Raw genomic sequence first — 22,813 nt, 5'->3', positions numbered from 1 at the left:
TTTTCTAAGGAAAGGGTCACTGGATCAGGGTTCTAATACTGATTTTACCAACCATTCACTATGGGAACTAGATCAGGTTGCTTTCTTACCTTCTCTGAGCCTTAGGTTTCCCATGTCTAAAGTGGGTGAGTCTAGAAATCTGAGGAGTATGTGTAATACAGGACCTTTAGTTAGAGGATCCACTTGAGTATTCTGCCATGTCAGGCTGGGTTGCCTGACATTGTGTCAGTCTTCTGAAAGATGCATTAAGATTAGCATTCTGGGTGAGCGTGTATCTCAGTTAGGTGGAAGTTGCCACGATTTGGGAGCAGCACTGTTGTGTCTCTCATAGCCTTTTCCAATCCAGTCATTGACAAAGCTTGCAACTCACTCCTTGCCAGATACACTAGTGCTCTAAACATATGCTAAAGGAAGGTAAGAGTTGTACCACCAGGATTATGGCAAGAAACTACAAGAACCAGAGCTAGCTACTTGGGCTTCATAAAATAACCAAACCATTGGCACAGGAGGACCCTTCCTCCCCAGAGTCTGTTAGAGTACAGAAATCTCCGGGAACCAGAGAGGGCAAAAGAGCAATAGTCCCATCAGCATGGCTGGAGTTGTGACCAGGTTTGAAATAGTGCAGCTAAGGGAAGTTACATGAGTGGGGCAGAGTCAAATTTGCCATTTCAGTATCACCCCTCAGAAGAAATAGCAGGAGCAGAGCTTCAACCATGCAGACCACATGGCCAGCTGTATGTATTAACAGAACTGAACGCCTCAAAGAGGGAATGCTTTTCCAGGAACTTGGGAACTCCAAGGTCCAGCACTTTTTCCCGCTGGCATCTATGGGTCTGGAACCAGCCTTCCCTAGATAGGTATTCCTTCTTTCCCTCTTCACTCTTCCTATATGCCCCCCTAACTGAGTACAAACCAAGGAAATGAAAGTTACAAGTGGAAGGGAAAGCTGAGGTCTATAGAGGAATTGTAGTCTTGATAGTTTCACGTTGCTAGTCCAAGAACTCCATACATCTGTTCTTCTATCAGTGGAGTCATCAGTACAATTACTTTTTTCTGATAAGAAAACCTCTTTGACTTATTCAGTGATAGTAATATTAAAGGCCTATAATCCCTCATCTACAATCATAAATCCAAAATGCTTGGTAAACAATCTTTTTTGTAAGTTTATGTCAAATTCATTTGGTGGTAAAACCTGACCAAAACTGACAGGATATTATTTGCAGTCTTTATGTACCTGTCTTAATGGGAATTTTCATATGTTTGGTGGCAAAATATTAAGAGTTTGGTGGCAAAATATTAAGTGTTTGGTGTTATGGAAGGGAGGAGAGAAACAAACTGCTGTAAATGTTGGTGGTACTCCTGCAAATAAGCTATAGCTGAAGTCTGTTGGGTATCTGGGTGTTCAATAGGATTAACTCTTTTGGAGGGCAAAAATCTGGATCTGTACCTTCCCTGCAATTTAAAAAAGTAGAGATTTCACTGCATTACTGCAGCATCCTTTGCAGCACCCAGAGCTGTAAAAGAGCTGTGTATCATGAAGTGTGTCTCATGGAACCATAGTGCCACCTTTCTTCCAGATTTGGAATAGAATCTTTCACGCTGACCCTGACTGATTTGCCTCTGTTAGCCATTCAATCCACAGGACTGCAAGGAAACAATTCCTTGTGGGATGTCTTGACACTCAGATTATAAAGGAAGAGCTGCAAAGAGGACAAGAAAATATGCCTTCTTCTCTTTGGTCCCTGAGCAATTAAACTGGTAACCTAATCTGATGTTAGGAAGTATGAGCTGTAAACTCTGTTTAATTAGTTTGTATCCGGTGAGTCATTTTACACACTAGACATTTTCATTTATAACCTGCTGCATTGCAGCACTTTTCAAGGCCTTCTGCTATGTAATAGGGTATTTTTCAAATCTCTGAGGCTATACAAATATAGATGTACTCTCTTAATTCAAATTGTTTTTTCTTTCTTTTCAATTTTCAGTTGCAAATCAAACATGCAGTTACAGAAGCTGAGATTCAAAAATTGAAGACCAAGGTAAGAACCAATACAGAGTGCCTGAATTGTACTTGTTAAACTTCAGTTACTATGAATAAATTCAGCCCTAGGACTAAAGGATTTTTTTTTTTCCTATGTATTTGAAGAATACAAATACTAGAGATTCATTGCCTGTGTTAAATGCACAGACCTGCCAGTGAGAGCAAGCACTCCCATTTCTCTCCTCAGTGCAAATAACACAATATTTTTAAATATATATATTCTTAAATAATTGCACATATATGGTCACGTCTCTGAGCCAGCAAATGTTCCTTTTGAAAATTTCCTTTTGAACTTCCCTCAAAAAAACATATTTTAACAGTTCAGGCATGGAAGAGCATTTGTTCACTGAACCCTTAAACTCAAGCTTTATACCTTATCTTTTCTTTATCCCTCTTATGTTAAATAGGCTTAATCATTTATTCATATTTAACATATTCATCAAAAGTAATGTATTATTTTAATATAGTACATAAATTATTTTTGATAGAAAATGTTCAATATTTAGTAATTAAATATTACAAATTTAATATTTTATAATACATACATAATTGATTTTAGGTGCCAGGTGTTACTAGAAATTTTTAGACAAGCTTAGTTAACAATTCTTAAATTTGTGGGAAAAAAACAGTCTTTGGTAAGTTATATAGCACATGTATAGACACAGTTCTGGGAATTATGTCTAATTTTATGGAATAAGTAATTTCAAAGGTTTCAAAATAGCTTTTGAATTACTTTTAGCAATATTCTTTATTGTTTTATGATCTTTTAAAAATTAAGACTTAATTCCTCCACACCCCTAATGATCTGTTTTCCTGTTCACATTGAACACTCTTGTTTTTTCCATGTGTTTTAAATGGAGATGAATTCGGAAAGATATTTTGGTTAAATGGTATTCTCACTCTATAAACTCTTTAGTCAAAATTTGTATATACATCATTCATGGTATCAGCCCAGCTCTATGAATAATAATTTTTAATTTAATAATGGCTCATAAATAAACAACTTGAATAAAAAGAATTGCTTAATAAAAGGTGTGTTTAAAAAAAAATGAGTCCTACTTTAGATGGTTATTATTCCTTGACATGGAATGGGAAAATAGATTTAAAAACTTGTTGGCTAGAAATAAAGGAAAGATTCTCCTACAATTACAAGTGCTTCAATGGAGCTTATGTTAGACTATAAACATTTAATTTAGAAAATCCTATACATTTGTATTTTACATTTTTCTGATAATTATATTAGCATGTAATATCCATAAATTAGACTTACTTATTTTATTATCCATGTTGGTGATAAAATTCCCAATTTTGACATTTATGCTACTTTTTAACTTTTTAATCTGTTTTGCCAAAATATTTCATTTAAAATACACATATAAACATATATATATTATTTCCATTTGCTGAATGCTATATGATTTTGAAATTTCTCGGATTTTGAACATTTATAGTGTATAGTGAATCTGTATCCTCTTGAACTTTATAGGAAGCATCTATGAAGTAGATGAAACACTAGTATGAGGGTCAGAAGATTATTGTGAATAAGCAACATTTGACCCCTCACCTCATGGCTCAGCCTTGAATTTCTGTAGAAATGAAGGGATTGGAAAAGTATGCTATCTCTTCCTAAGAATCCCTGGAAACCAAATCTAAAAGATACTGTTTTTCTCTTCCATTGAAGGGATTTAAATTAATCCAGCAATAATTTATATTTTTAGTTATACTGTCTTTTCTATACTTTTATGCAACTATGGAATTGATAAGGCTCTAGAAATTCATAACACCACCAGCAAAATAATGTACCCCAACCTCTATCATGTCAATTGAAATAAAATATATAATAATATCAACAAAAGGGTTAAAAGCAAGGTAAAAATAGCTAACATTTATCAGGTGATTGCTATGTCCAAGGAGCTGTTCCAAACATACCCATTTATTATATTGTAATTCCACATATAGATAATAACAGAATTGAACGTCAATAGCAAATGTCATTGACTTACCCAAGGTTAAACAGCCAATAGTGGCAGAACTGGGATTCAAATGTCAGTTGAATGTCTCCAGAGTTGCCCTTTTAGCCATTGGACCATACAGAGCTTCCACCCCTCAACCATGCTCCCTCCATCTCTCCCTGCTCCCTTTTTGATTAATTTTTTACATATAATTGGGCATTTTTTTTAAACTCTCAAAATATGTCAGAGTTCATTGAATATAATCAATCAAACTCTAAAACGTCTTTCGCTATTCAAAGAATTTCAGACTACATAGTTTGATGGAAAGATCAAGGAAGTTAGAAGCAAATGTGTGTTTTATCATTTATCAGTTGTACGACCTTGGGAAAATCTTTTTACTTTGCAAGGCTTCCATTTCATAATCTATAAAATGAAAATAATACTTGCTTTTCTAACCTCAAAGTGTTTTGGTCATTGAGTTATGTCACAATGGAATCCAATCTGAAATATGCTATAACTATGAGGGATTTTTGCTACAGAAATACCCAAATGACACTTGCCTTGACATTTGCTTTACCTAGCTGCAAGCAGCAGAAAATGAGAAAGTGAGGTGGGAACTAGAAAAAAACCAACTCCAACAGAACATAGAAGAGAATAAAGAAAGAATGATAAAGTTGGAGAGCTACTGGATTGAAGCTCAAACATTATGCCACACAGTAAATGAACACCTTAAAGAGACTCAAAGCCAGTATCAGGCATTGGAAAAGAAATACAACAAAGCAAAGAAATTGATCAAGGATTTCCAACAAAAGTAAGCAGCTTCTAATGACAAAAGAATAATTGTGTGAGTCTAAAGAAGGTTTGTATTTGGTAATTTTGTGACATCTAGTGTAATAGAAAAAACAAAAAGGACCTCAGAATTATCCCTCTCAGAGGCATAGTTATAGCATAAATAGACATCAGAGTTTAGAAATCGCTTCTATCATTTTCTCATGGAAGACTATTTTACAATTTTTGGCAACCAATTACCTCCAGATTTTTTTGATACTCATTTAGTTTAACTGTTAAATTATTTGAATGTCTTATATCCTTTTTGACACACCTTTATGATTTAAAAACAAGAAGCCCAGCTAAAGTTATGCAGAATGACTATTGAACATGGTGCATGTAAGTCAGCAACTAGGGCGTCAATAGGGCTTTTTCTATCTCTATTCTTAGAATCCGTACCTGCAGAATTTGCCCACTGCAAACAGTGTTAATATTGACTGGCAAGGCACTCTACCCTACCACCATGCATCTCTTAGCTGTTAAGAGAATCATAAGGGCCTCAATCAGTGCACTAAAAGAGACTATCACCACAGTCTACTTTTGCATTGCAGCAACCTTTCTGAGCTCTGCTGCTTTGCTTCCCTCTGTCAGATCTTGGTGTAATTTCAGGGGAATGGACCAGGAGATGTTGTCTGGAACTTTTCAAGTTACTTCTGCTAGCAAATGAAAATTAGTGCCAATAACTTTTTTGGTTTCTAGGCAAAGCCTTAGAATCTAAGCTTATGTGTAAGATTTGCCATATATCTGTAATTTCCTATCATGGAAATAATGTTTTTAATTATTTAAGAGGGATTGTTGTTAAAAGTTTATTGTTAAAAGGGGGGCAGGATTTGCTCTTTGTGACCATGAATTCAGTATGTCACTATTTTAACTCTTCTTGCCAAAATATGATGATTGACTATAGCTTGTGTAATAATTTTATAACAAATTTTGTTAAATTTGCAGATTCTATACCAGAATCTCAAAATGGAAATATTCTCCTTCTTCCCATATTAATCTTAAGTGTATAAGTTAGTGCTCCCCTTCAGTGTTTTTGATCTACCTAGCATCCCCTCCCCTGTTATTGGTAGAGAACAATCTTATAATTTTCTTTTTGTACTCTTAACCATCTACTCCCATCAGTTTACTGTGGATGTGACATTGTAAATGTGGGGTTATTTTTCCTTGGCATGTAATTCTCTCCACTAAACTACACAGGGTGGGTCATTAGTGCACCTATCGAATTGTGGGTATGCTAGAAACAGGAGCTACATATGAAAAATCAAAATGAGCAGAATCCAAGAAGTTTTCTTTACTTTGTGACCAAATAAAGATAGTTTATTTTCTTTCATTACTATATACCTTTTATCTAACTATGATTGTGTTTTGTTTATTTAAATAGCTGTCTAGTTACTTATCTCACTGCACAGTTTATTGCTTCACATGAGAACTTGCACATATTTCTACATTTATTGAGTGTTTGATGCAATCAGATCTATTATTTTCTTCTTAAGAGAACTTGATTTCATCAAAAGACAGGAAGCAGAAAGAAAGAAAATAGAAGATTTGGAAAAAGCTCATCTTGTGGAAGTTCAAGGCTTACAAGTACGGGTGAGTTATATTCTCAAAGTCACCAAATAAAGAGAGTGATTTTCCCTTTTTTTAAAGAGGAATTACTGGTTTAGAGTTTTATCAATGGATTTGTTTTTTCTAGATTAGAGATTTGGAAGCTGAGGTATTCAGGCTACTGAAGCAAAATGGGACTCAAGTTAACAATAACAACAACATTTTTGAGAGAAGAACATCTCTTGGTGAAATCTCTAAAGGAGATACCATGGAGAACTTGGATGTGAAGCAAATGACTTGTCAAGATGGCTTAAGTCAAGGTCTGTTTACCCTAAGGACAAAAATCGTTTTTGATGACTATATAATGTGACCTTATGTTCTTCTTTTTTTTACGCAGAGATTTAGAAGCTGAAAATGCCTTCCTATTATGGAAAAGAGGAAAAAGCTTATCAGAATAGGAACTTATAATTTTAGCACTTGTCATCAAAAATAAATGTGTTAATGTAAAGAATTAATACGATGTCATCTAAAGAAAACCAAGGATTATTTTAAAAATACCACAAAGTCAATAGATTTGATAAACTGCTCAAAACATGATAGTCCATCCCATCTAGGGTGATCTGGGCACTTATGCATTAATGAGGAAGATTTAAAAAATTTAAATCCACTAGAATAAAAAACTTTTGCATAACATTTCAGAAGGCTGACTTCCTGCTTCTAACACTTGGAATTCATGTAGTTAAGAAGCTGTGTCTGGTTTAATGCTTTTTCCTTGATGTCCTATGTGGCCTTCTCACTTCTTTCTCCTGTCAAAGACCAAATAAGACCAAAGCACTGGAAAAGTTTTCTATTGTAAATGGTCACCTTCTTTCATATACCAACATAAATTCATCACTCATTTTCTCACACACATAAACCATATAGAAATTATGTGTATATGAATGTATCCTTATAAATTAGAAAATGTATAAGGATTTGTAAAGAAAAATACACAAGAGATATAAAACTTTTGGTTTCAACTTTTAAAATATATACATAGCAGTCCTTGGAAAAAGGGAAAATAAAAGAATTATGGGCATAAGGATTGGTATTATAGGACCTACAACTCACAGACAGTGATTTGACAATGCAGTAAAACCTGTTTCATTAATGAGCTATTAATTTTTTGATGCTTTTTCTCACATATTAAAATGTTTCCAACAAGGTTTTCCTGGCAAACAAGACATGTGTTTACATTATAATGTTAATTTTAAAAATTTAACTCTTAGCCATTAAAAATAATAAGTATTGGAAATTTTCACTTAAAATTAAAGGTGTATATGGAGATCGAGTCCATTTACCAGGTTTATCTCTTTTTGATGGCTTTTCCTTAATAGGATATAACTTATCAATAACACCTCTCTGGCAACTGAAAGAGGAGACTTTAGTACCAGAAATACCACTGACTGAGTCACTGTGTGACTTCAGGAAGGTCACTCAACTTCTGGGTTGATTTTTCTATGTCTCATATAAAAATAGTAATGCTTCTTTCTTCCCCACCTATTGGAGTGTTTTGAGGCTGCATGACTTGTCTATGAGGGATAAAAAACAATTTTATTAGAGCTATTATGGAATTATAATTTTTATTTTGGGAACACCTAAGATTGATATCTAAAGGAAAACACCAGAAATCAAACCAAAGTGTCTTTTCACTTTTTGAATATTTTAATTTTAGAATTACTTGTAATTTATAGTAAATGTTCCTGCTGTGGCACAAAGTATGATCAGTAACAAGTTGCTTTCCATGCTCCCATTAATTGTGGTTCATTTCTTTCAGTTCAGAAATCAGTATCTTGTCAAACATATAATTAATGGTATTTATTAAATTATATGACTATAGAAGATCAACAGACTATACTATTAACATGCTGATTTTGGATCAAAACCTTACATTTCTTCTGAACCCTTTTTCTATTCTGCACCCTCCATTTTGCCACATAATTATCAGTTTCCCTAGCAACACTGTCAGTTCACAGTGAGATGCCGAGACTGCTAATTCTTACTGAAAACAATCCATGCTAGTGCAATAGAGGTAGAATCCGTCATCTCAAACATTGGTAGCATACATATCAAGCAGTGCTCTTCCCATTTTTGCTGCCGAGGACAGTCAGTGATAAATCTCCTTAAATTTCAATTGCTTGATCACATAAACTAAAAATGGTTTGGTCAGTAGCTAGACAAGAATGCTCTGGAAAGCACTTTTCTAAATTGATCCTTTGCTTCTGTTGCTAGGGAACGCTGAAGTGCTAGAGGTTTAGAAATAGGAGTAAGGCTGTGGACCTAACAGAAGTCATTCAACATTTTAAATATCCCTTGGCATCTTTTTGCAATATGATGGGTACAGTGGTGGCAGTCATTTTCCCTAATTTCTGCCCGTTAGATGTAGTGTTCTCCCTCCCCACCTCCTTTGGACTGTCCAGTTCTGATTTACTGTATAAGCACTGAAGTGTTTTATCTGTAAGATGAGTAGTTTAGCATATTTTTAGGCCTCAAGGCAACTCAGTAAGCAAAAGGATTATCAATTATATGTCAGTGAAAAACTGTCAAAATAAAATAGGAAAGACATGAAAGAAATGGAAAGGGATGGGGAGTGAGAGAGGGAGAAAGAAAGGAGGAGGAAAGGAAAAGCACCAAACTACTATATTTTCACATGGACTCATGTTCTAGGACAGAACTTCCATCCGGGATTGGGTTAATTATGAGACCCTCAATATTGCACTATTGTAAATTTTTACAGTGATAAAAATAAATAAATAAATAAATAAATAAATAAAATAAATAAATAAATAAAAAACATTTTTAAAGCCATGCAGAAATTTTGCCACTGTTAAAATTATATTTGAATGTATTTTGTATGGTTCTCTATGTAAAGTATGTCACCTCAAATATTTCATTAAAGGATTTCATATAGATTATTTACACAAATTCGTCATTTAATATATTCTAAAACTGTTTTCTTACCATAAATACATAAAGCAAATATAATGGATTTTTCCCCAAAACCCATAATAAGTCCTGAATCCTCTCTAGTTTACTCCAATGTACTGGGTCAAATATTATTTTCCATGTGTGCCATAACATGAAAAATGTTAATTTTTACATATTCTATGTTTGTCATTTTTAAGGGACTGTGTAATGTAGTGTATATAACAGTTTTCTGCCTTGTTGTACCTAGAATACCTGTGGCTGCCCAGGATTAAAATAAGAGTAGAAGACAAGCATCTTAGAGAGATCATGAGAGAAAAAAAAGAGTTTGTAATCTTAGTTTGATTACAGTTCCTGGAACTGTCACATCAACAACATGTTCTTCCTGGGCTTCTAGATCTTCCAAGATCCTAATGATGACAGAGTTTTCAGTTTCAAGTATTTTAAAGACTGTTTTGTTAAAGAAGGATTATGCATATTCCGTAAAGATCCTGAAGGAATGACTAAGACAAATAGGTGGAAGTTACTTATGAAGGCAGCTTATGATTATCCTACTTTGAGAAGTCAGAAATAAGTACCATATCATTTTTTAAAATTATTTTAAAGACTGAAACCTGCTTCTACGCATGCTTTAGATGACACACTGATTTGCAAGGGAAAAGAATGGCCACTAGGTGGAAAGAGCAGTGATAGGCCTTAAAAGTATAGAAAAATGTATATACGGGAAGCAGATTTGGCGCAGTGGGTAGAGCATCTGCCTACCAGATGGGAAGTCCAAGGTTCAAACCCAGGGCCTCCTGACCCGTGTGGTGAAATTGGCCCAAACGCAGTGCTTATGCGCTCAAGGAGTGCCATGCCATACAGGGGTGTCCCCTGCGTAGAGGAGTCCCATGCACAAAGAGTGCGCCCTGTAAGGAGAGCTGCCCCATGCGACAAAAGTGCAGCCTGCTCAGGAGTGGGGCTACATACAGGAAGAACGGACACAGCAAGATGACGCAACAAAAAGAAACACAGATTCCCAGTGCCACTGACAAGAATACAAGTGGACACAGAAAAACACACAGCGAATGGACACATAGAGCAGACAACTGGTGGGGGAGGGGAGAGAAATAAATAAGAAATAAATCTTAAAAAAAAAAAAGAATGTATATAATTTGTGGGGTAACTGGTTTCAAAGATGAGGAAGGTAAAGAGTTTGGTATGAGATAAAAAATAGGACATAAAACACTATGTAAGATCTTCAGAGATGTGAGGGAGTTCAAAGAAGAGAAAATAAAATGAAATTTTTTTTTTCCTGATTCATAGACCTTACATAAATTTGGATCCATTTGAAGTGTCATAGAGTATTCTTGGTCTGAAAGCTCCTCTTACAGGGCTTTGAATACCTGAAAAGAGTTTGTACTTAATTCTGTAAACATTTTGACTTATTTACAGTTTTGAAGCATAATAGGAGCTATGCAACTTCCAGGTTTGTAAATGTAGTCCAAGGATCCCTGTGAAGTCTAACTAGTGCTACCCAATGCTTCTTCTTTCTTCACAACCACCTACTCAGCCAGTGTACCACTAGTTGGAGAACACTGCATGTTATATTTCCAAAGTGAACATGGAAGATTATATAAAGTATTTTGCATTTGGTTCCTTTGCTTACTTACTTAATATTTAGCTCTAATGAGAACTGAGCAAGAAGAAAAAGATTTAAATTGTTAGATGAAGATAATAGGAAATTCTAGACTTTGAAAATCGATTGTGACTCTAATTCCTCAATCTTTGATGTCTTCAAAAATAATATTTCTTGGCTACTTTCCAGGGAATTTAAGACTATCTAGGAAGAAGGAGCATAAGGATATGGAAATAATACATTATTGCCTCCTCTCCTTTTGCTTTCTCTTTTTCCACAAAATGGGTCAGGTGTTGCAATAAAGCCCCAGATTTCCCAAAACTCAGCACCTTTTGATGGTGCTTTACAACTGAATCTGAAACCCAGTATGCTTGTTTCCAAACTTAAGACTTGTGACATTTCAGTGGAACTCTGAGGCTGCCTAGGTATTCAAGACAGCTGCTTCTTAGGTCATCAGTCACCTATACATAGTATTTGCTTATTGTGGCCAAGTTGATAGCATGTGGTTGCATGGAATCTGATTACTCTGGATTGAATTCATATCTTAAATATACTCAGATTTAAGAAAGGTCTTTATCAGGAAGAGCAAGAGAAAGTAACCAAGTTTCACTAAGGCTATCTGCTCTCTCCACCACTTTCGTGTTTGTTTAATCTCATTATTCATTCATTCATGCACTGTCTAGAAGTAACTTGAAAAGATACCTAATGTGACACAATAGGGTAAAATGAAAGAGGCAAGATAAGAAAGAACAACAGCAGGGATGAGGACAATGTTTGACTAGAAGTGATGCTGCAATTATATTACACTTTTTCTAAGACTGGGCCCTTAATTTGACTCTAAGCTTTCTAGCTGCCGAAAGGAAAAGGAAACCCTTGTCCATTATATTATTCAGTGTTCATAAGAGAAAAACAATCTGCTCAAGAAAAGTACAACTTTTGGTAGTAAGATAAAATAATGCATGCTTAGTAGTGAACAGTACTATTAATATTGATAACATCCTTATAGTAGATTCATTAATTATTTTATTAGGACATTTCACACAAAGAACCTCAGTTTATTCTAATGGCATCATGTAAATATACAATATAGTGTTCAATAAAAGCAACTTAAATTGCTGAGGTTAGTGGATGGACAGGATATAATACTACTTAGTTAGCTCTTTGTTATTCAGGCTTGATGCTCAGATAGATGTCCATCATATACGTCAGTGAAGTCAAATTTGTTAACCATATTGTTCAAACTTCTGGAATGCAGTACTGAAAGACATGTTAAAAATCTCACATTGTAATTTGGGATTCTTTCTATTTCTTTTAGTTGTGGTGGTTTTTGCTGTATGTGTTTTGAGGTGATGTTAACAGGTACATAAAATTTACAATTGTATAACATACAATAGTTATACCTTCCTGGTAGACTGACCTTTGATGGTTAGGAAATGACCCTCTTTATTTCTAGTAACTTTGTCTGGTATTTGAAGAGCCAAATAACAGCTTTCTTTTGGTTAGCATTTGCAAGGTAAATCTTTTTCCATCCTTTTACTTTCATCTTTTTGTGTCTCTTGTAAACAGTATATAGTTGTTGTTTTTAAAAATTATAGTCTCCCAATCTTTATTTGTAGGATGTATTTAGAAAGGTATTATTTAATATAATTACTGATATATTTGTGTTTAAATCTAAAATGTTTCCTTGTTGTTCCATCTTTTTTAATTCCTTTTATCTGCTTTCTTGCCTTTTCGTTGAACAGGTGGATTTTTTACATCATTTTTTTCTTATATATTTTTATTCTTTTAGCATATATCTATAAATAAATTTTAGATTATTTGAAGGAGAGAATAGATTAAATATTCATTAAGAGTTCCTTCCATCCAAGTGTTATAGTTCTTAAGTGAGCTTTTAATAAATATTTAATGTCAGTGAGCCGCAGGTTATACTCCCTAGAAGAAACCTTCAGTATGTTTTTCTTCATAACTAATGTAATAAAGATCAACATATTTTAACAAAAAATTGAGCTGGAAATAGGATTAATACATTTTTTATGATGTGCCTCACACAGTTATGTTCTGGAATAGAGAATCATTCTTCCTAATCAGCCAAAATAATCTCATTAATGCAGCCTGGACTGTGACTTGCTTTAAGTAATGCTACTTCTTTTTTTTTTCCACTTATTTCTCTCCCTTCCCTGCCCCCTCCCCCCAGTTGTCTGCTCTCTGTGTCCATTTGCTGTGTGTTCTTCTGTGTCCGCTGGTGTCAGCGGCACCTGGAATCTGTGTCTCATTTTGTTGCATCATCTTGCTGCATCAGCTCTCCATGTGTGCGGTGCCATTCCTGGGCAGGCTGCACTTTTTATGAGCTAGGTGACTCTCTTTATGGGGTGCACTCCTTGCATGTGGGGCTGCCCTACTCGGGACCACCCTTGCATGGCAGGGCACTCCTTGCACGCATCAGCACTGTGTGTGGGCCAGCTCATCACAGTGGTCAGGAGGCCCTGGGTTTGAACCTTGGACCTCCCATGTGGTAGGTGGACACCCTATCCATTGGACCAAATCCGCTTCCCAAGTAATGCTACTTCTTGGTGTACCAATAAAAATAAAATATTTGTGAAATATGTACTTACTAATGAAGTGAGGTAACTCATATGGAATTGTTATTTGTAAACAAATTAAAAAGTGGAGGATTCTATCCAAATACTCATTTCAGGTTTAGAATAAGTAATGTTTAGTTCATTTTCAGCATACTCAGTTGATTGCTGTGGTAGTTTGAATCTTTTGTGGACCCTGAAAAATGATGTTCTTAAATTGGCCTATTCCTCTGAGTGTGGGGCCCTTTGATTTGATTGGAATCAGTTGAGGGCTATTTGATTGGATTGCCTCAGTGGGGCATAGCCCAGGGTGGGTCTTGGTCCTCTTGCTGGAATCCTTTATTAATGGGCGTGAGGAAGCCACAGAAACAGAGAGAAATGCTCAGAAGCTAAGAGAGAAGACCCCAGGAACCAGAAGCTCAAATCAGCAGAATACAGAAGCTGAAAGCAACAAGGCCTGGAGATGAGGAAAGAGATGAGCAAACATTGCCACTGGGCCCTGCCCTGTGTTTGATCACCCGTACCTGCAGTTTGAGGAGAAAGTATCTCCTGAGGAAACCTTGATGTGGACATTTTTCTCAGCCTCAAGACTGTAAGCTTTTAAACTAATAAATCCCCATTGTAAAGCCAACCCATTTCTGGTATATTGCTTTGACAGCCTTTAGCAACTAAAACAGAAATCAGTAGCAAGAGTGGGGTGCTGCTACGCAAATTCCAAAAATATTAAAAGGGCTTTTAAAATGGGTAAGGGGAAGATTCTGGACAAACTGTGAGATGCCTGATAGAAAAGGCCTAGATGGCTTTGAAGGTCTAGATTGTTGATAGAAATATGGATGCTAACAATACTTCTGATAAGGCTTTAGACAGAAATTATGAAGGTGTCATTGCAAACTGTAAGATGGCAATCCTTGTTTTAAAGTGCCAGAGAATTTGGCAAAATTGTGTTCTGATGTTAGATGGAAGGCAGAATTTGAAAGTGATAAGCTTGGATATTTAGCTGGGATTATTTCCATACTAAATGTATAAAGTGCATCCTAGCTTCTCCTTGCAGCTTATAGCAAAATGTGAGAGGAAAGAGATACACTAAGAATGGAACTCCTGGGCACAATAAGATCAGAACTTGATGGTTTAGAAAATTCTGAGCTTCCAAAAGTGAGTCCCAGACAGTACTGCCCCAAGTGAGGACTTAACTGAACATGGAACCAGACAGTCATTTCAGTGTTAAGGAAGGATTAGAAATGCAATTATCCAGAAAGATCTGAGAAAAGTCTTACTGTCTCCTGGCTTTGACCTCTGTTTCCTTCATTCAAAATCAACACGTTTTTTGCAAGATCTAGATCTGTGTGAATGGAACCACTGCCAGCCTGAACTAAAAGAAACAGAAAAGGAACAGATTGAAGGAAAAATGACTTCAAAGGCAGTACATGAAGGCTGCAGTCTTGACTGAGGACATCTTCTCAGGCACAGAGAGCAAACCCACCCACATGTGCAGAAAGGGCAAATATGTCCCACACCTGAAGAGGGCAGACCTTCCACCCCATTGTTCACAGAGAATGTTAACACCTCAGGCTTCAGAGAGGGTGGTGTACAATCCCCAGAGATTGGGGAGAGTTTGGCCACCACCCCACTGTTCTGAGGGGGGTGTGCCTCTGTGCCTCAGAGATTGGGGAGTGTCAGGCCATCACACCAGTGTTCTTAGAGTTTGGGGCCTAGAGTTCACCTGCCATCCAAATGCTTGATGAGGATAAAGCTGATAACAGGGCCACTTGGCAAGCCCTTGGAAAGGGTGGGGCTGCCACTCATTCAGGCCCTAAGAACAAGACATTGTTCCATAGATGCTTCTCAGACCTTGAAATCTAATGAAGTATGCCCTGCAAGTTTTGTGAACTATTTGGGACCTATGACCCCAATTTTCCTTCCAATTTCTCCCTATGGCAAGGAGAATGTTTATCCTGTGACTGTCCTTCCCTTCTCTATTGAAAGCAAATAACTTGTTTTCTAAGTTTCATAGGTCCACAGTCTGAGGAGAATTTTGTCTCAGGCAGACTACATTCCTGTAAGTGATTTTGATGAGATTTTTAATTTAATACTGTTAACTGAAATTATTTAAGAATTTTGAAATATTATAATGGAATGAATGTATTTTGCATATGGAAAGTACAAGTATTTTTGGGGTCCAGAGGGTAAGATGTGACAGTTTAAGTCTTTTGTAGACTCCAGAAAATTATGTTCATAAATTGGCCCATTCCTGTGGGTGTGAGGCCCTTTGATTGGATTGGATTTAATTGAGGGCTATTTGATTGGTTTGCTTCAGTGGAGCATAGCCTAGGGTGGGTCTTGATCCTCTTGCTGGAGTCCTTTATAAATGGGAGAGAGAAAGCTGCAGAAACAAAGAAATGCCCAGAAGCTGAGAGAAAAGACCCCAGGAACCAGAAGCTGAAATCAACAGAACAAGAAGCTGAGAGGAGCCATTGAAGGCAGAAGCTGAAAAGAATGAGACCTGGAGAAGAGAAGAGAGATGAGCAGACACTGCCATTGCACTCTGCCCTGTGCCTGATCATCCACAGCTGCGGCTTGGGAAGAAAGCATCTCCTGAGGAAGTCTTGATTTGGACATTTTTCTCAGCCTTGAAAATAGAAGTTTTTAAACTAATAAATCCCCATTGTAAAGCTAACCCATTTCTGGTATAGTGCCATGGTAGCCTTCAGTAAACTAAAACAACTATATAAGCCACTACTAGTTGGAGAAAATAAAACCCTATCACCAACTTGTAAAAGAATGCTCCTATCTATTCTTTGACTCATTAAATATGGTATCAACAGTTAATACAGAATTTAAGAAGCGGGTTTACACTAAAATACTGATTTGTTTGAGATTTTCTATTTTGTTTTACTATTCCAATTGATTTGACTCTTAAGGTAGAATTATGATGCAGATTCTTTGTTGACTTGATGATTTTCTTAAACAAACTCAAAGAAACTTTTAAAATTTTTGAAGTGATATATTATTATCCCTTAAGAATTTATTTGATTTTTGTGCTGATGGTTTTATCTGAAGTCCACCTGTTTATAGGTTAAAAAAATCACCTTGAGGAACTCCAGGATGTAACTGATAAAGCAAATAGCTGGCAAACAATTTGGATAAACTGAAAATCTACCAATTCTAAAATTCTGAGAGAGTAGAAGAGTACTCTTTCCAAAAAAAAAAAAAAAAGGCATTTATTGTACTCAGGTCAATAGAGGACAGGTAGTGAAAAAAATACCCTGAATTTTTGGAGATCACAGACCTGGGTTTAAGTATCAAGTCTTCCACCTGTAATTTGTGTGACTATGGAAAATTATTTAATTTCTTTCATGGAATAATTAGCCTATTTTATAGGGTTGTTATGAGGATTAAGTGAGGCCGTGTTAGTTACCACTTTGCTTAGTACACAGCACATAGAAAGTTTATTGCTTACCATCATTGTAGTATTAACAGAAATTATGCTGAGGAGAATGGTTGTAGCTCAAGTGGTTGAGTGCCTGCTTCCCATGTACAAGTTCCTGGGCTCAATTCCCTGTACTTCTTCGAACAAACACATGAATAAAACCAACTCTTATTGGGTAGCAGATGTAGTTCAGTGATTGAATTGCTGCTTCCCATGTATAAGGTCCTGAGTTCAATCTCCAGTACCTCCTTAAAAAAAAAAAAAACTCTGTTGAGCATCTTAGCTGACCTTTTACAGTGGTTTATAAATAGTTCTAGAGACAGAAAGGCACTTTCAACTCCTTTATTCAATTTAAATTGTCTGTTAAGTTCCATGAAGTAATAAGATGTTACAGGGATCTAGTCAGAACAAATCCTGGATTCTGCAAGATTCTGAGAGTTGACTAATACAAATGAGAGAATGTTAGCCAGGATTGGGACCTTAAAAACTCACCCAGCAGAGTACATCAGGTAACTGTGCCACAGAATCTGCTTTCAAAAAGCCAAACTAGCCTTTTCTGTAAAGTTTTATTGTAGCTGTTTGTTTCTTTTTTTCCAAGGCACTCAAAATTTTATATCTTACTGTTTAGGATCTCAAATGGCCATTTCACATTTTTCTCATGTACTTTCTAACCTCTCTAAGATACCTTTGACCACCAGGCATAACTTATCAAACTAAGTACCAGGCAGATGAGACCCATGATTGCTATGAAATTTTATTGTTAACACTGACCTTAAGTTTTTATAACCAGCTAGAATGGGGAAATGGGGAAACCTCTCCAAATTCATCAAGCTAGAGTTTTAATTGTGTTCCACTAAGAATAGGACCCTTATAAACAATGAATAGCCTCATACATATATCATGTCATTTTGCTATTATAGGCAAAGTAGAATCCTTGGGTTAAAGGGTAAATGATTTAAAATTCTAACAAGTTCCAAGGTAGACAGATAAAAATAAACCCATAATTAGGCACATTATTATAAAACACCAAAGACAAAGAGAAAATTCTAAAAGAATCCAGAGAGAAAAGAGCCAAAACTACACTGAAATTCAACTTCACAGTAGCAACATTGGAAACTAGAAGACAGTATAGCAGTATCTTTAATAAACTGAAAGAAATAACTGTCAACCTGTTTATTCCACAAAAGTGTCTTTCAAAAAACAGGAGAGAAATAAGACATTTTCAGATAAAAACAGCATTTTTACTATACAGACCCTCAGAAAAGAAACGTCAGAAGAGATGTTCAAAAAGAAGAGAAATGATCAAAGAAGGACAATCTTATGATTCAAGATGAATCATTGAGCAAAAGGACAAAATTACACTGAAAGCTATTAAATATCCTAAGGTAAATATTAGCAAAATGAATCCAGGAATGTATTTTATGTTATAGTTCATGACCAAGTTGTATCTGTCCAAGGAACACAAGGCTGATTTACTATTAGAAAGCCTTCTCAAATAATTCATATGTTAACTAGAGAAGAAAAGCATATAATCATCTCAATGGATGAAGATAAGCATTTAATAAATTTTAATACCTATTCATGATATTTTAAGAAACGCTTATCAAACTAGAAACAGAAATGAACTTCATTAACTTGATATTGTGAGGCTAACAAAAATCTCCATCAAACATCATATTCAATAGTGAAATGTTAAAATAAAGCATCCCCTTTAAAATCAAGATTCAAGAATGCTTTTAACATTTCACCATTAAATGGATATTATCACTTCTATTCAATGTTGTCCTTATTCACAGATAAGACTGAATACCAAAAAAAAAGTGTCTCCTGAATTAGAATTAATAAGAATTTAGGAGGGCCAATGGCTCTAAGAGTCATTAGACATCTATCAGTTCTAACAAATAAAAATGTAAATTTTTACAAGGTAAGATTTATTATAGTAACAAAAAATATAAGGTAGTCAATAATCTTAACAAGATGCTCAAGACTTATAGAAAGACATAAAGAAGAACTAAATAAATTGGAATTATAGAAAGCCTCAGTATTGTAAAAATACCATTTGTGCCCAAATTAATCTGTATATCCCACAGTTTCAATCAGAATTTGAAGAGGGTTTTTATTTTCTTTAGATCTTGACATCTTGTTTCTAAAATATATATGGAAGATAGCTTCTAGATACCAAGATTCATTATAAAGCAATAATGATTAAGACCATATGGTATAATCTCAGCTTTTGACAAACAGACCAATGCAACAGAATAAAGAATCCAGAACAGACTGACACATTCACGTAATTCATGAGCTAGAAGCCACAAATTGGGAGAATTGCATCACATAAAACTGAGAAAAAAGATTATTATCCAAAATACTTAAAGAACCCACACCAATCATAAGTGGACACCTCATATTGGATAAATGGGCAAAACACAGAAGCAGGCAGTTCACAAAAAAGGAAACCCAAACCTCATGAGCAAAAATAAAACAATACCCAAATATAAAGTTTCATAGTAACATGTGATAGGCAACATGTGAAAAAAAGGACACTTAAATAATTATTTTATTAAAACAATTGGATATTATCCAGTACAGTGGAAGGTATACAGATTCTAAGACCCAGCAAGTTCACTTCTATGTGCATATATATCCTCCAGAAAGTCTTGCTCTTGTGTACAGAATGTTCACACCAGCATTATTCATAATAGCTACAGTAAAAAGTAAATCCTACTCCTAGACACCCTTTAAGGTAATGTTGAGTAGACCAAAAAAAGGTGATTTGTAGAATATTATATGCAAGATATTATAATATATATAGTTAAAAAGCAAACAAAATTAGTTTTATTCTTCTTAGGTACATTTGTGGAACAACTAGGAGTGAAAGCAGGAGCAAAAACTAGAAATGGGGCCTAGAGAGGGCTTCAAAAATAAAAATAATTATATTTTGTTAGGCTTGATGGTAGTTACCTGGGTGTTTTTTTCCTTATTTTGCTATGTGCTTAAAAATATTGTATATTTAATATTTAAGATAGTTTTTTTTTTAATTAGGAAAGTTGTGGATTTACAGAAAAATCGTAACTAAAATACAAGATTCTGATACACCACCCTATTATTAACACCTTGCATTGGTGGTACATTTGTTAGAATAAGATAGGTATTTTTAAATAAAAATATTGAAAGGTAAGAGTGAAAAAAAACATAAAGGATTAAAATATTAATTTAAGATTTAGTAAGGAAAAAGAAGGCCAACACCAGTCAGATATTCACATCATTAAGGGGGTTCCCTAGGTTATTGAATGCCTCCAAAAATAATTTTCTGCTGTCACTGTAACCATGTTCTTTGTCCTTTCTGTTGAGCCCTCAATGTTACTGGCTCTTTTCAAATTCCAGTCATATGGGGCCAAACTGACCCCTACTACTACAACTAATTTATTTGCTGAGAGAGTCCAAGAGTATATTAAACATTCACTTTTGGCATTGGAGCCCAGAATTTTAAAATAAGGTTAAAGGCATGATTAAAGCCAACATTCATTAAATGGAAAGTCATTAAAAGTGAAGTGAATGCTTACAGTACATTATCAGAAGTGCCTCATGCAACAGCATTAGATACAAAGCAATGAGATAATTATTCCATGCTGTCACATTGTTTAGTTCTAAATTGGGGGGGCGGGGAGGAATTCTGGAGTAGTTTCAAACTTTTTATGCCTATAGATATATTTTCTTGGTAAACTTTCACAATTTTCATTTTTCCTACACAATTTTCATTTCTTTTTAATCCCCAATAAATAATTTATCCTATGAAATATTATTAATTGTACTAATTAAAGAGTGAACTTTCCTGCTAAATCACTATGAAAAATGGTTAATAAATAAGTTAAATTAATGAGAAATCAGTATCTATTGATTATTTCCTGGCATATCATTAAGGTATGTCCTCTTACAAAGCACCTAAATTATCTAACTTTCTGTGTGTTTTGCGTCTGTCTCCATGTAAGCCATTGAGACTTTTTGTCACCAAATCACTGAGACACTTTTTTAAAGGAGGTATTCAGTTGCAAAGTGACAGCTCCTCTTGCTTCATATTTTTCATTGCATCTTCATAAATTCTGAGAAGTCACTATACCCTTCAATCTTACCGAGGTATATGTTAGTACTAGTAGATACCTAAAGTCATATTGAAGCACAAATTAATTTTGTCAGAATGAGCTTTTCTGTTCATTTAGGAAAAATTGGCTACTTTACAGTTATTTTGGCTTTTGAATTATAATTTACTTGCAATAGAACGTTAAAGAGATTATGATCTCCTAGAAGTAAAGATAATTTTAACCTAAATGTGGGATCTAGCTCCTTTCCAAGAAAACTTCAAAGACAGCTATTTTCCAAAGTAAGTTTTACATTTTAGAAATGTGGTCTGTTTCACCATGGAATTCTAATTATATAGGTTAGAAGATATCACATTTATTCTAAGGTAAAATGGACTAAAAGGTTAAGTTTGGTAATCAGGATGGAAGTAGGAAGGACAGCAAAGTAGGAAGGAAGAGATGGTGCATGGAGTGTGGTATATGAAGAGCATGGCGTAGACTTCTACAGGTTTTTTTCATGGTGGGTCACAGCCAAGAGGGAAACACAATTGTTCACAGTGATCTTAACATCTGTAAAAATTAAAACTGAAAAGATGAACAATTACCTCTGAAATTAGGACCAGAAAATTCTCCTGGGTGTATGTTTCTGAACAATGTGACTATTATACCATTTCAGTAATTATAGCAATGAGTTCCTTAGAGTTTTTTCTTTTAATTTAAGACAATAATATCAAGTTATGACTGAATTCCTTTAGGTAGACACAGATTAATTTGTTCTGCTTCAATATTGTACAGTAATTATGTCTGAGATCTATAGGAAATATGTTCCACCCTTACAAGGATACTAAAATATTAGAAATGATACAGATATGCTGCTAACTGTTGGTTGTGCGTCTTTTTATGATGCTGATGGATTTTGAGCACCAAGATTTACTCAGATTTATTTTAGCTATAAAATTAATATTTTATTTATTCACACTACATTATCAAAAACCTTTTGAATTACTTGATTTAGTTGGCAAATCACTCCTAAGGGACCTTTGAATACCATTTCTTTCCTATTTACAAACTTAACTAACACCTACAAACATTTAAAGTTGCAATTTATACATTTGTTATATTCACTTTCCTTTTCAATTACTACATTTGGCTGACTGATAGTTTTCCCAAGTACTTCAGAAAGTCTTATACATCTATTAAATACTTACCAATTTGGTAAAGCACATATTTTCTTAAATTTTCTAAATTTGGCTGTATGTAGCTAAATCTGTCCAGCATTCACAAATGCTTTTCCTAGTAAGGAAGTCAACATTTATCATCTCAGACAACTGAGATTGCTTTCTATTAAAGACATAAGATCTGAGTTCTTCCTATAGTAACCAAGGAAGCTATTATACCACAATATATAATTGGGGCTGGGGGATTCCTATTTAGTGTGCTTGGTGTTGCTAAAATCCATATTTGACTGAGAAGCTGACTAGATTCTTATAGGCAATCCTGACTGAAAACATGGAAGTTTGTTTCTTGTTGCCATGTCAAAGATACTATAACCTCAAGTAGAGCACGTCCACGTTTACCATCTCCCTAGATACAATTAGGACATGACCCTTTAGTTCTGTTCACAGAAGTTTTTATTTCCCAGTTTGCTCATGTGATTAGATTTTACATTTCTTCAGCTTTTTAGGTTATAAAGTTATTTTTTTTATCAGATTCTAAAAACATCTGACACTGAAAGAATTCTGAGCTATTTAAATAAATGTCTTTCTCTGTCTAAATCTAAATTCTG

General features: G+C 34.9%; 1 protein-coding gene across 7 annotated transcripts in view; it reads left to right on the top strand.

Annotated features, from left to right (window-relative positions):
- Positions 1 to 22,813, top strand: part of PPP1R9A (protein phosphatase 1 regulatory subunit 9A) — a 459,269-nt gene that overhangs the window by 391,942 nt on the left and 44,514 nt on the right. For all 7 annotated transcript variants that reach the window (XM_058296968.1, XM_071215169.1, XM_071215168.1 and 4 more), the window contains 4 exons: positions 1,986 to 2,039; positions 4,575 to 4,804; positions 6,315 to 6,411; positions 6,515 to 6,686. In XM_058296968.1, coding sequence (XP_058152951.1) covers positions 1,986 to 2,039; positions 4,575 to 4,804; positions 6,315 to 6,411; positions 6,515 to 6,686 — 553 coding nt within the window. The remainder of the gene's footprint in view (positions 1 to 1,985; positions 2,040 to 4,574; positions 4,805 to 6,314; positions 6,412 to 6,514; positions 6,687 to 22,813) is intronic.

Source organism: Dasypus novemcinctus, chromosome 5, assembly GCF_030445035.2.
Source record: "Dasypus novemcinctus isolate mDasNov1 chromosome 5, mDasNov1.1.hap2, whole genome shotgun sequence".
Classification (NCBI taxonomy): domain Eukaryota; kingdom Metazoa; phylum Chordata; class Mammalia; order Cingulata; family Dasypodidae; genus Dasypus; species Dasypus novemcinctus.
Note: the sequence above shows the minus strand (reverse complement) of the source record. Positions and strands in the feature narration are given on the sequence as shown.